We start from the raw sequence: 13,625 nt of genomic DNA on the forward strand, positions 1-13,625 counted from the left end.
TCACTTGCTTCCAGTTTGCGAACTAACAACTTTAAACAAATTGGGATCACATAGGAATCTTATTAAAAATCTTATTAAAACGTAAAGTCCTGGCCCAGGAGATCTGCAGTATAGTCTGAAGGACTGCATTTCTAAACAAACTCCCCTGGTGACTCCATAATGGAAGACAAAAACAGCAATGCTCTGGATATGCCACACTGCCCACCTCCAATCACAGGAAGCTACGTCTAAAACCCAAGGCTCGTGAGCTTGCCCTAGGCCCTAGGAATCAGGACCTCTGGAATGTGGTCCCAGAATCAGGGCTTAAAAAGTCTCCCAGAGCCGGGCGGTGGTGGCGCACGCCTGTAATCCCAGCACTTGGGAGGCAGAGGCAGGTGGATTTCTGAGTTCGAGGCCAGCCTGGTCTACAGAGTGAGCTCCAGGACAGCCAGGGCTACACAGAGAAACCCTGTCTCAAAAAAAACCAAAAAAAAAAAAAGTCTCCCAGATATCGATATCTACAGAAACATAAAGTTCTGAATGAACTGCAGGTGATTCCTATGGCATGGCATGGCATGTCGAAGAACCAGAGTAGGGCAGTCAACCTTTGGAAGAAACTTCTAAGACAGAGAAGCTAAAACTACCAACACTTGATGCAGGAACCTAACTATAATGATTCAACTAGAATGGTTCTAAGATTTAAAAATCCCTTACTTAGGGCTGCAAAAGAGGCTCAGTGTAATCGTACCTGGGGCTCATTTGGATCTCAGCATGCACACTACGGGACTCACAACTACTTGTAATTCCAGTTCACACACACACACACACACACACACACACACACACACACACACACAGGACCTAGTGTGGTAGTGTATTCCAGCACCCAGGAAGCAGAGGCAAGTGAGTCTCTGTAACTCTGAGGCTAGCCAGGTCTAGTAAGGTAATTTCTTAAAGGATAAGTTAAGTAAGTAAGTAAGTAAGTAAGTAAGTAAGTAAGTAAGTAAGTAAATCTTTAAAAACCCCGTACTTAAACCCATACTTTTAACATCTTTCTTTTACCCAGAGCTTTAATTCTAAGCACTTACAATTAGAGCTGACCCAGCACCACCCCCAGTCTAATTGGTGGTTTCTCAAGGTTGTTGGGCTGCCAGTGGCTGATTTAAAACCATTTAGATCTCTGCTTTAGTGGATACTTTGAAGAGAAAGTTTGTGTTTGTTTGTTTTGTTTCGAAAGAGGGTTTCTCTCTGTGTAACTCTGGCTATCCTGGAACTCTACACTAGACTGGCCTTGAACTCACAGAACTCTGCCATGCAGGACCATCACCTGGCTAAAGAGAAAGTTTAAGAGAAATAAAGGATTTAAAAATATGCTTCATAAACTACTCCAGAAGTCATTTCAATGGAAAACAAACAAACAAAAAAAAAAAACAAAACAGGCTGAGCAAACCAGTAAGCAGCATCCCTCCATGGCTTCTGCATCAGCTCCTGCTTCCAGGTTCCTGTCCCACTTGATTTCCTGTCCTCACTGCTTTCAATGGCAAACTATTAGATGTAACTGTGAGTGAAGTAAACCCTTTCCTCCCCAAGCTGCTTTTTGGTCATTCAAATGAGGTTACCAATCATTGGCCAGGGTTGAGACATCTCCAGGGTTTGAGATTCTCAATGCTAAAACTAAATGTCCTGAGTAAGTAGGATGTGTTGGTCACTGTAATGACTATTCCTACTTATCAACTTGCCTATATCTGGAATGAACTACAATCCAGAATTGGAAGGCTCACTTGTGATCCAGATCTTGAGGCTGGGAGATACAAGTTTCTGAGCTGATCTTGGCATGGAGATCTTGAGGCACAGTATCTATGAATTCCAGGAGACTAAGGCAAGGAGATCTTTGAGTTCATGGTCAGCCTGGAACAAAACAAGTCCCAGACCCAGGCATGGTGGTATACACCCTTAATCTGAGCCATACCATTAGCTGGAGACCTCCATAAGGACATTGGAAGAAGGAAGATTTGTTCTTCTTCACCTGCTTAAATTTACTTGCAAGCATATCTGTTGGAATCTACTAGCCTTGTAGGACTGAGAAACTACTAGATCCTTGGACTTTTCATTCACAGTTGATCACTGTTGAGGAGCCGGACTCTAGACTGTAAGTCATCATAATAAATTCCCTTACTATACAGAGACTATCCATAAGTTATGTGACTCTAGAGAACCCTGACTAACACAGTCACCTTAAGATAACACAGTCCAATTTTGGTACATGTTGTGATGATCTGGTCCCTAATTTCTCCATACCTGAGTTCCCCATTCATAAATGGCATTACTGTATAAACTAGGTGTGGTAGTAGAAGTCTTTCATCCTAGTAGTAGAGAGGCTGAGACAGGAGGATCAAGAGTTTCATACCAGTTAGGCATGGAAGCATATGCCTTAAATCCTAGAGCTCAGGGGATCAGAGGTGAAATTCTGTGAGTTCAAGGCCAGCCTGGTCTACATAATAAGACCCTGTCCCATAATAGATAGATAGATAGATAGATAGATAGATAGATAGATAGATAGACAAAGAGACAGATATAAAAAAAAATAGTTCCAGGTCAATCTCAGTTACATCAGGAAACCCTGTCTTATCCTAATTCCCACCAAATTGGAATTATCCTGTGTTCCTTTCATGAGGAATTCATTTCTATCATTAAATGTCACCAAACCACAACACTTGAATTCCAGAGTAAAGGTGGCCCAGGATTTTTTTTTAAAGTTGTGTTAAAGTTGGAGATAGAGAACACTTGTAAGTGATCCAGAAGCCAGGAGTTCATCTGTGCTAGGACTTGCTGCTGTGAGACGAAACATGTGATGTGTCATTCTGAGGTCTTCTGTGGGCTGAGGGAAGAGAAATGAGGGAGGCATGAATTAGTTCAAAAGCCAGTCAAGGAACTATGTATAGAAAGAAGTCTGCTTTGGAAATGTCTATTGCTACAGGGGCATTGCCAAGTTGGAATTTTGATGACTTTGAGCAAACTCAAAGCCCAGGAACCTGACAAGAGCCAGCTTTCCCAGAAGCTAGGGAGTCTGGGGTAGGAGTTGGGTTTAAGCAGGAAGATGGAGGATGAGATAGAAGAATGGGATGATTGGAAGGATCAAAATACTGAAAAGTCAGTAGATAAAAGGGCAAGGTTGGGGAAAGAGGATAAAAAATAACTTGGCATGTGCCAAGAAGGAGACTGTACAGAAAAGGAAGAACACCAGCTAAGAAGGCTAGAGAGGAATGAGAGAAAACTGAGGCAGGAGGGCAAACTGAAAAAAAAATCATACTGTCACATATGTCTTACAATACCTTAATAAAACCCAGTGTTTTGTATGCTAACTTAAATTTTTTGATTATAAAAATTAATTAATGGGTTAGGCCCAAAAGATGACTCAAAGGGTAAGCGTGCTTGTTGTCAAGCCTAATGACTGGGTCTATCCCTCAAACCCACATGGAAGGAGGGGGAACCAACTCCTGATAGCTGTCCTCTGACCTACACACACACACACACACACACACACACACACACACACACGAATGCATAAATAACAAATGTAAATTTTCTATAGTGAATTTCCTCAAAAGAGTGCAATCAGACATGGAAGTGCACACTTGTAGCCTCAGGACTGGGGAAGCACAGGCAGAAAGGCTGTTGCAAGTCAGATACCAGCCTGGGCTGCAGAGTGAGTTCTAAGTCCCTTAGGCTTATGTAGCAAAATCCTGTCTCAAAGAAATCCAAAATCCATAAACTTTTAAAGACATATGAACATCATGACTGCTCCTGGTCACGGACTAAATTTCATCATTTAATATACCCAACTGTTGTTAGAAAGTAGAAAAATAGGTCAAATAAACAAAATAAACACTGAATTTTAAAAATCTATTTCTTATTCCCATACAATAGTGGTTCTCAACCTTCCTAATGCTGTGACCATTTAATACAGTTTCTCATGTTGTGGTGACCCAACAACCATAAAAATTATTTTGTTGCTACTGTAATTTTGCTACTGTTATAAATCATAATATAAATATCTGATATGGGAACCCCTGTGGGGTCCCTACCCACAGGTTGAGTAACTGATGTCATTCAAGGCACCAGAGTAGCTGGAAAACAGCAAATGAAAAGAAGGTAGGTGCTCGGAGCCCTCACGGAGAACCTGAAGTGTAAATGCCCAGGCTTTCCCCAATCAAGTCAGCAGAGGAGGCAATGAATCTGAAGTGATCTAGGAGTGTGGAGATGGTGCTGTTGAAACAGTAGCCACAAAGGGTGAATTTGACTCATGGACAAAGGGAAGGGAAAAGCATGAGATTCTAAATGCAAAGTAACTAACCACACCCCTCCCTCCATCCCAACTGTGGGTACTACAGCAAAGTAACTAACCACACCCCTCCCTCCATCCCAACTGTGGCTACTACAATGGGGGGGGCAGAGCCAGAGGCCAGCAGGAGACAAGACTGAAAGAGACAAGGCTGATGAGATGGCACAAGGGGTGATGTATTCCTTGTACATGTAGGACTTGATTCAGCTCTCCAGCACCCACATAAAAAGCTGCGTGTGGTGGGACACAAATGTATCCCTGGGCTCACTGGCCAGCCAGTCTAATCAAAAAGGGAAACTCCAGGTTTGGGGAGAGACCCTGTCCCAGAAAATAAGGTGGAGAGTGATTAAGAAATACACCTTGCTGTCACTCTCTGGCCTCCACAGGTGGCCATAGGCACCCATTTTTTTCTCCCAGCCTCTGCTCCCAGAATGATGACTCTGAGACTATTTATTATCAAATGCCAAGGCCATAAACTTTGGCTCCTTCCCTGACTAGCTCGTAACTTATTTAACCCATTCAAACTATTCTATGTCTTCCAAATGGTTAGTTACCTCTCCTTCAGTCCTGATCTGCTCCTTCCTTTGAGGTTCTCTCAGCTTCCCCTTTTATGCTCCCACTATTTCCCAGAATCCTCTCTCTTCCTGCCAGTGTCCCACTGCCTATTTCTTGCCTCAGCTCATTGGCCATCTGCTTTTTTTGGTTTTTTGTTTTTGTTTTTTTGTTTTTTTTTTTTTGTTTTTTTCGAGACAGGGTTTCTCTGTGTAGCCCTGGCTGTCCTGGAACTCACTCTGTAGACCAGGCTGGCCTCAAACTCAGAAATCAGCCTGCCTCTGCCTCCCAAGTGCTGGGATTAAAGGCGGGCGCCACCACCGCCCGGCTAGCTTTTTTTATTGATAGATGATCCGATGCGCACTATCTTAGAGCTGGGAGGGGAGATGGGAGAGTACCTGGGCTTGTTAGCCAACCTAGCCTTCTTGACCAGTCCTTGACCAATCAGAGACCGTTTGACACCAGATGGAGAGAGAGAGAGACACACACACACACAGAGAGAGAGAGAGAGAGAGAGAGAGAGAGAGAGAGAGAGAGAGAGAGAGAGTTTGTGTTTCTGTCAACAGCTAGCTCCCAGAGGAGCCCTGAAGACTGTGGACAGGAGCATACCCTTGGAGGGAACTGAAAATTTATTCCAGATTCCTCCATTTGCTAAGTGACCCAGGTTAAATTGCTTAACCTCCTTGTTTCTAAAATGCAGGTAACAATAAACCTTATAAAGCTGTTACAAGGATTAGAAGAAGGAATGCAGGGTGTGATGTCACAGACCTGTAATTACAAGCATACTTGAACATCGGTTTGAAGATTGTAAGTTTCAGGCCAGACTGAGCTTCACAGTGACAAGTTATCTCAACAAAAATAAACAGCCAAGGAAACAATGAGGGCCAGTGAAATGGCTCAGTAGATAAAGGTGTCCCCCAGCAAGCCAGAGTTTGATCCCTGAAAACTTCTTAAGGTGGAAGAAAAGAGCCAACTCCACACAGTTGTCCTTTGACCTCCACACATGAACTCTGGCCTGCAGGCCCCTACCCCCCATCATATGTACAACAGTAAACAAAATGTTTCGAAGGAAGGAACGCACACAAAGCACTGAGAACATGACTGGCCAGCTTTGGAGTGTGCTCAGTCACTGCTGGGGTGATCACAATTAGCAAACACATTGTTCTTTTCTTTCTTGCCTCAGGCAGATATAATTTTAAATCTGCATTTGTCTTATTCACAGGTGTACCATGTGAATCTGTGGGTTCTGGAGGATCAAGAACTTGCTGGTTTTTTTTTTTTTTTTTTTTTTTTTTTTTTTTTTTTTTGAATATCTTACACACTCTAGCCCCTAAGAAGCCCCCAGTAGAAATGGGTGCAGCTTTGGGCTTGTAGAAAATGTTAACGCTTTAGGAATAGGGATCATTTTCACAGCCAGAAGCTATGTGTTGTGTGACTGTCAGTAGGCAGGACAGATAGGGTGTGTCTAGGGAAACAGCTCTGGGCAGAAGATTCTAGTTTAGGGTGCTATCTATTGATGAGATTGCTGTCTTACGGACTCTCCAGGGGCCTAGGGATAGTTTTAGCTGGGGCAGAATAAAAAGGAAACCAGATGGACAGGATTGGATCCCAGAGAAGAAAAAGTTGTTTAGGTCATAAGAACGTTGTTTGGAAACAACCCTGTTGAGAGATTAGTTACTGAAGTGTTTCAGTCAAGACTTGAGGGTCTGACCCACCTTGTCTAGAGGACTTTAAGATGACAGCCCCATAGGTTTTATGACTATGGATATCTTTTCGTCCAGCCAGAGGTTGATGCTGACAGCAACTGGAATGCCAGACTCTCTGGGGCTGCAATCTTCTAGGTTGCCACCGTTTCCTAGCAATCCCGGGCCTGTGCCAAGTCACTGCACAGGCACAAAACTGCTAGTGGGTTCCCCCTAGAGAGGAAGTAGTTCATTGGAGCCTCATTGTAGAAACCAGCACAGGCAGGTAAAATGTTTTTATAATTGCCACTAGGAAAAAGAGCCGGCCCAGGGGGAATCTTCTACCCAAGGGGCCCCCCCTCTAGTTATAACCTAATTCATTGTGCATATGTGGATCATGTGGGTGGAATTTATCCTTCTGAGGTGTAAGGTTAGATTGCTTTCAAATGTGTGGAGACTCCAAGAAATGGAAGTTGCTGCATTTTCCCACCATGTTCTGTGGTTCAAATGTAAGGTTTTGAGACAGACCTGTTGCCATAAAGTAGGGTGTGTTTCCTTTTATCCCTATGTAGGTTGTACACAAAGGCTCTGCAATTCTAGAATTCATGTTTGCATTTTGTTAAAGACAGCTCTAAGGTGGTGGGACAAGGAACTGGAAGCCAGTTGTCACGGAATTTTCTACAGCCATTTCGATCTTCCTGTTAGGATCATTCAGGGAATTTATATCTCTATTTGCATGTGGTAGAGTGCAAATAAACCACAGGAAAACCTCAGCAAGTTAGTGTTAAAAAGTGGCAAGGCAAAAAAGTTTTCTGGCAAGAAGTTATTATATGCAAGGTGGAAAAAATGAATGCAACATGATTAACTAAAATGAATGTTGAAATATAAGGAATTGGTGTAAACACTATCTGAAATGGTTTCCTAAACACGTTAGACCAAACACCACTTTTCATGATTTCTAGAGGTTTAATTGTCTTAAGCGAACATAATTCTGTGGTCGGAAAGCTAAGATAAGACCCTTCCACACACCCTTGGCATATTTATTCCTGTAGCATCCTGTGCAGCACAGTTGGCAGAACTTGAAGAGAAGCTGCACAGGCAGCTTCCCATAAGGCTGGGGTATAGCTAGAGCTGTAAAGTGCCTACTCAGCAGGCATTCAGCCCTGGGTTCTCCCCTCACTAAACAACAACAACCAGACAAACAAATCCTCCTGGGTTGAAGCTAGTTAACATAATGAGATGATCGAGGGAACTGGGCTTCCTGGTCCTTTGCCTGAAGAGGTGGTAAACCGACAATGTCTGCAGTGCAGGGAATAGAATGTTGTGGCTGAGCAGCACCCAGAATTCATACACTGGAACTCAGTCTCTGCTTCCTCAGAATGCAAATAGACTTGGGCCTTAAAAGAGACAAGTATTTTGAACCGCAGCCATTAGTGTGGGCCCCAATCCAATCAGACTGGTTATCTTATAAGAAGTTTGACTGGGTGTGGTGGCACAAGCCTCTAATCTCAGCATTTGGAAGGAAGATACTTCTGTAGAGTACCGTCTGAGCCAAATAATGAGTTGAAGGCTGGCCTGCTGGTTTCCTATGGAGACCTGTCTCTCAGAGAAACAATAGCAGAAGAGATTTGGACAGAGCTAGAGACAACTGCTTACAGAGAGATGATGTGTGAGTACAGGGTAAACCAAGGAGACAGGCCAGAAGAAACCAAACCTGACCACACCTTCATCTTTGGCTTCAGTTTCCAGAACTTGAGGAAAACTAATGACTAGCATTTTGTGTGGCCACCGTTGTGGACTAATGCAGACAGAACAGATGTGATCCAATAAGAACTTGCAATTAAAAGGTTGTATATCTCTAAGATTCCGCTTACTTAAAGTCTATAAACTATCAACCTCAGAATCTCCTATTAATGATTTTTGTTTCTTTGGTTGGTTGGTTAAATTTTTGAGACAGGGTCTCTTTCTACATAGCCTCAGCTGTCTTGAAACTCACTACATAGATCATGTTTGCCTCAGACTCACAAAGATCCACCTGTCTCTGCCTCGGAGTATCTAGTGTTCAGGCAGATATTCTACCATCTAGGAAGCAGATGTAAATCTCATTGTTTGTTATCAGTGTCAGTGGGTACCATGGTGTGTGGGGGAGCTAAATGAGGTGAGAACAAATGGAATCCTTGAAGAAATTGATGTTTGATTCTGGAAATATGTCTCTTGCCTATCTTCCTTAAGAATATAATGACACAACATGAATGGTCATCTTATTACACTTCTCTGCTTAGGTTTATTTGAAGGTCCAATATCTTGGTGCCTAAACTGACAAAGGAAGAACAGGAAATGAATGGGTGTACCTGACTTCTATTGACACTCATCAGTTGAGCCTCTGTGGACAGTTCCCTGACACAGCCAACTGCCTTTAATTCTTTTTCGTTGTGCTTTGTCATATGCTGGGCAGGGCCTTGAAAATACATGTGAGCTACATCCCTAGCATGCCCTGTACAGTAAAATATATCTGTGAATAGGTAAAGGATAATAATAGCTCTACAAGCTAAACATACATGGAAAGGATACATATATTTCATACAGGTTCTATGTAGAATGGGAATAAAAATATTTCTATATGGCATAAGGCAGTTTTTCTGTCATTCCTGGATCAAAGTGGGAGGGAAAAGAGAGGGAAAGTTTATAAAAGGATGAACATTTTTTTGGTTTGATTTTTTTTTTTTTTAAACGAGGTCTGGTAGCCTTGGCTGGCCCAGGACTCCTGGTACTCCTGCCTTAGCCTCTCTGGTCCTGGGATTATTGATGTGTACCACCACACTGGGCTTTGACATTTTCACAGTAGAGACAGACAGTAAGTGATACTCCTTCAGATATGACAGTTCCCTAGGAACATCCCATCCTAACTAGACATTGTGGTTCAAACCTATAATCCTAACAATGGGGAGAATGAGGTAGGAAGATTTCTGTGTTGGAGACCAGCCTGAACTGTTATAAATTTCAGATCAGCCTGGACTACACAGAAAGTAAGGCCTGGTTTTAAAAGAAGGAGAAAACAAACCGCTGCTCGATTCACAAGGCTTTACTTATTCATAGGCAGGGTCTCACTCTAACTCGTGTATAGGAACCCATTCTGTATCCCAGGCTAGCCTGCAGCTCACATCAACCTTCCTGCCTCAGCTTCTCAAGAGCTGAGATTACAGGCATGAGCTACCTCGCCCAACAAGAGATACTGGGTCTGTAAGGACTCCTGGTTTTGGAGGTTTTGTTTTGTTTTAGGTGTGCTGTCTGTATTCCTTATCGTGTTCAGCCTTTGAACCCAAATTCAGCTACTACCCTAGTAGTGACCAGGGCTGACTAGGAGTCCTATGGCCACTGGAATCAGTATCAAGCATGTGGCTAATTGTTTTTTCTTCCTTCACTAACCCAACTATTCCTGTACAGAACACTGGATTCTCACTGGATCCGCCCCCCACCTCCCCACCTCGTGTGTGTGTGTGTGTGTGTGTGTGTGTGTGTGTGTGTGTGTGTGTGTGTGTAGCGGGATTGAAAATGTTGTCATTCAGGTTCCAGGTGCTTTCCAGAAACAAGAATTCTGGCACTTAAAACAATTGATTTAAAACGCTAGACCGTAATGCCTTGGGGAGGTTCAGAAGAAAAGCCCTGAGCGCAAGCGGGCTTCTTTAGGAATGAAAAGGAGAAAGCGTGCCAGCCTGGGCAACCGAGGAGCCTCAACAATGCAGCGCGGCGGCCCTTGTGGCTGAAAGGGGTCCAGGAGGGTCCAAAAGGTCCCCGCGCAGGGAGGGCCGGCCTTCTTTCCAGACCTTTCCGAGCAGCGTTCTGTCCCGACTCGGGGCTCGGCGAGGTCCGGGGCCTAGGCGGCGCGGCCCGGGGCGCCCTCAGTCGCGCACTAGGGGGTCCGTGGGGCGGGCCGTGCCGCGCCTTCGTTAGAGGGCGCTCCGGGGCGCCGCCGCTTCCTCCCGCCAACCCTCCCCGCCGGCCGGGGCGCACGCAGCCGCCGGGCCCTGGGGAGCGAGTCTCCACGCCGCCCGGGACCTGGAGCCGGGAGGGCCGCGCCGCCGCCTCCTTCCGCCGGCCATGCATTCTTCCGGCTCCCACAGCCCGGGCCCGGCTCCGGCCTGCCCGAGGTAACCTGGGGCGCGGCGGGCCGGGCCCGGGAGGCGCTGGGGGGCGGGGAAGGGTGCCGTTGGTCGCGTGGCCTGTGGAGGAGGCGGCGGCGGCCCGAGGGCCGAGGGCGCGGTAGGCCCGGGGAGGAGGCGGAGGCGGGGGCGCGGGGCATCGCCCGCCTCCCCGGGACCCGCCCCGGTGACAGGTCCGGCCTCTGAGTCCCCACCGCGCCTCTGTCCACAGGCAGCCGCGAGGGGACTAGGGCGCCCGCGCGCCCGCTCGCGCCGCGCCTCGGGCCGCCTGGGCCGCCGCAGCCGCGTCCATGACCGCGACCCCCGGGCCAGGGACTCCCGCCGCCGCCGCCGCCGGCCCTCGGCCCTGTCGCCGCTCGCCGCTCGCGCCCACTGAGGTGAGCCCTCTGAGGAGACCGTGCTGAGGGGAGCCGGCTGAAGAGACCTGGCCGGGGATACCTGGCCGAGGGGAGCCCTCTGTGGAGAGCCCGCTGAGGGGACACGGCCGGGGAGAGCCGGCTGAGGGGACCGGGCGGAGGAGAGGCCGCCCCGCTCCTCACCTGGGGAAACCGCTGCCCGAGCCTCCTCAGCCGGGCGTCGCGGGCTCCGCATCCCTCGCCCCTCGGCTTCACCTTCTGGTCCTGCTCCCCTCCCCCTCCCCGCCGGCTTCCTCTCACCTTCCTCCTCCTTCCTGGGCCCCTCTCCTCTCCTTCCCCCTTAGAGGCGAGGAAAAGCAAGCACCCCGCTGTCGCGGACGAGCCCTTGGGGAGCCCCGGTAAAGGCATGGCCGGGCGTTCGGGACCGGCGTGGCGGGACCTCCGGCCGGCGGCTCCGGGTCCGGGGCAGCGTGCGGAGACCGAGGGTCTGGCGGAAGCGAGGCGGCCGCGGTGGGTCGCGGTGCGGGACTGCCACCGGCTAGCGGGACAGTCTAGCGTTGGCTAAATATATTCCGCCGTGGTGGCCCGCGCCCCGCGGAACGGCTCTCTTGACCTTGTGCGGCTCCTCCCTCCTCTCTGTCCCCCCTCTGGAATTTGCCCTCGAGATCGCCCGGCGAGCGCTGCACCGGGAGAGAGCTCAGACCCTCGCGGTTCCTTGTATTTTTGTGCTGGAGATTTTCTGTGCTGCTGACTGCACCCATTTTCATTTTGAAATGATTTTTCCTTTCATCCCCAGAAAGACAGGATCGACGCCAATGTGAGAATGGCTGTGACTGTGGAAGAAGCTCCGTGGCTGGGCTGGATCGTAGTGAAAGCCCTGATGAGATTTGCCTTCATGGTCGCCAACAACCTGGTTGCTATTCCATCCTACATCTGCTATATAATTATACTGCAGCCACTCCGAGTGCTGGACAGTAAGCGCTTCTGGTACATCGAAGGACTCATGTACAAATGGCTTTTAGGAATGGTGGCTTCCTGGGGGTGGTATGCTGGATACACAGGTAAGAGTGAGAGGAGAGCACTTTAATGCACTTGAACCAATTTGCAGTGCTACGCATAAGTCAGGAGCCATGATTGAATCTACATTATGCTTTTGGTTGAGAATGCCTTGGCTATTAGGAAAGAAATAGTCTTGTTGGCTTTCTCATCAAAACCTCAGCCAGGAAGCCTGATGATTTATAATTAGCATAGAAGTATGATTTTATAATTAAATATTGTTGATAGATTCCTTAGTGTATTTTTAATGTGATTGACTTTGACTTTTTAAAGTAGGTCCTTAAAAGCTGTGCTAGAGGAATAGAATGCATTATATAGGACTTGAGGGCTTACAAAGTGAAAATGTAAGATACTTAGTCCATAAGCGTTGGACACTCAGAAAAGCCATGGAGCCATATTTCTGCTCAGTTTAATACATTTTTTTCATGTAATGTAATACTGCACTGTGTAGTGTTTTAAGCTAAGCTTTCCCCGTTTCTGTTAAGTATGTTTCTTTTGTTTTCTAGAATTTACATTTTATCTCATGAATCTATTATTAAAATTTTACAAATTTGTTATGCTAATTTCCCGAGTGTCTAGGTGGATTTCTCGATTTGCTTTTAGACTTCCTTTTGCGGAGGAGTAATGCTGTGCTGTAGTGGACTTTAATAGCACTAAACGAGACGAGATGCACGTTTTCTACAATAAACTTCATGTATTTTGAGAACTTCCATTTCTGCACAAATGCTGTATCTTTTTTTTTTTTTTCATTGATTATTTCTTCTTTAGGATTACAAGAATGCAGAAAGGGTGAAGCTTCTAGCACTTGTGAGATGTGGAAAGTTTTATGATGGAAACAAAACTGGTGGGCAGATTCCTCAGCAACTATGCTGCAGTTCATAGCTAGAAAGAGTGGAGGGTGTTTTTTAAGGATCAGACAGCAAAAACGATTCTCCATTTTTAGATCTGTCTCCCTCTTGCCTGCACTGCCTGCATCTGCAGATTTTACCCATACACACCAGAGATGGAGTGGCAGTATAGGGCCTGGCAGCCTCCTGCTGTGTGAGAGGATGTTTCTGTGGTCTAGATGAAGGGTTTGTCCTTCCCTCATTGCTGTCTGGTACTCTGTAAGCCCCTGGCATGGTACCCGAATTGCTTCTTGGTAATGAGCTGTTGAGATGCCAGTGCCTTTTTGGATACTATGGGTAAGCTCCTTGTCCTTTTCAGTGCCTGGTAGCAACAGTGATGGTAGAGAGAACATGACATTCCTGCCTGTCATGCTGAGTCTCATCTTAACTGCCTTGCTTGCTTGCTTGGTGTCATTGGCTTTCCCAAGTATTGTATGTAATAGCTGGCTGGTAGCTCTGCTGTGTGCACAGTATACTTGTGCTTGCTTGTTTAAAATGAGCTTATAGGCTTTCAAAAGCAGCTTGTATTTTTTTCTACTTAAAAACAATGAAATAACTGAACTGCCTATACTCATATGTGATACGAATTTGTGTAGACCAGCCTGATGAAG

General features: G+C 46.4%; 1 protein-coding gene and 1 long non-coding RNA gene across 3 annotated transcripts in view; one reads left to right on the top strand and one right to left on the bottom strand.

Moving 5' to 3' along the window:
- Positions 1-2,697: 2,697 nt before the first annotated feature.
- Positions 2,698-11,861, bottom strand: LOC143443744 (uncharacterized). Its single transcript, XR_013113009.1, has 2 exons — positions 11,372-11,861; positions 2,698-2,857 (listed from the first exon to the last, which is right to left on the bottom strand). It is a non-coding gene; the product is annotated as an uncharacterized LOC143443744 (long non-coding RNA).
- The window catches only part of Lpgat1 (lysophosphatidylglycerol acyltransferase 1), a 65,012-nt gene continuing 61,919 nt past the window's right edge, over positions 10,533-13,625 (top strand). The window contains exons 1-3 of one of the 2 annotated variants that reach the window (XM_076941624.1): positions 10,559-10,703; positions 10,927-11,092; positions 11,868-12,132. In XM_076941624.1, the coding sequence (XP_076797739.1) occupies positions 11,006-11,092; positions 11,868-12,132 (352 nt within the window). In that variant the 5' untranslated portion in view covers positions 10,559-10,703; positions 10,927-11,005. Of the gene's footprint in view, positions 10,704-10,926; positions 11,093-11,867; positions 12,133-13,625 lie in introns of both variants that reach the window. The other variant, XM_034512762.2, reaches the window with a different exon arrangement.

Source organism: Arvicanthis niloticus, chromosome 10 (assembly GCF_011762505.2).
Source record: "Arvicanthis niloticus isolate mArvNil1 chromosome 10, mArvNil1.pat.X, whole genome shotgun sequence".
NCBI classification, from domain to species: Eukaryota; Metazoa; Chordata; class Mammalia; order Rodentia; family Muridae; genus Arvicanthis; species Arvicanthis niloticus.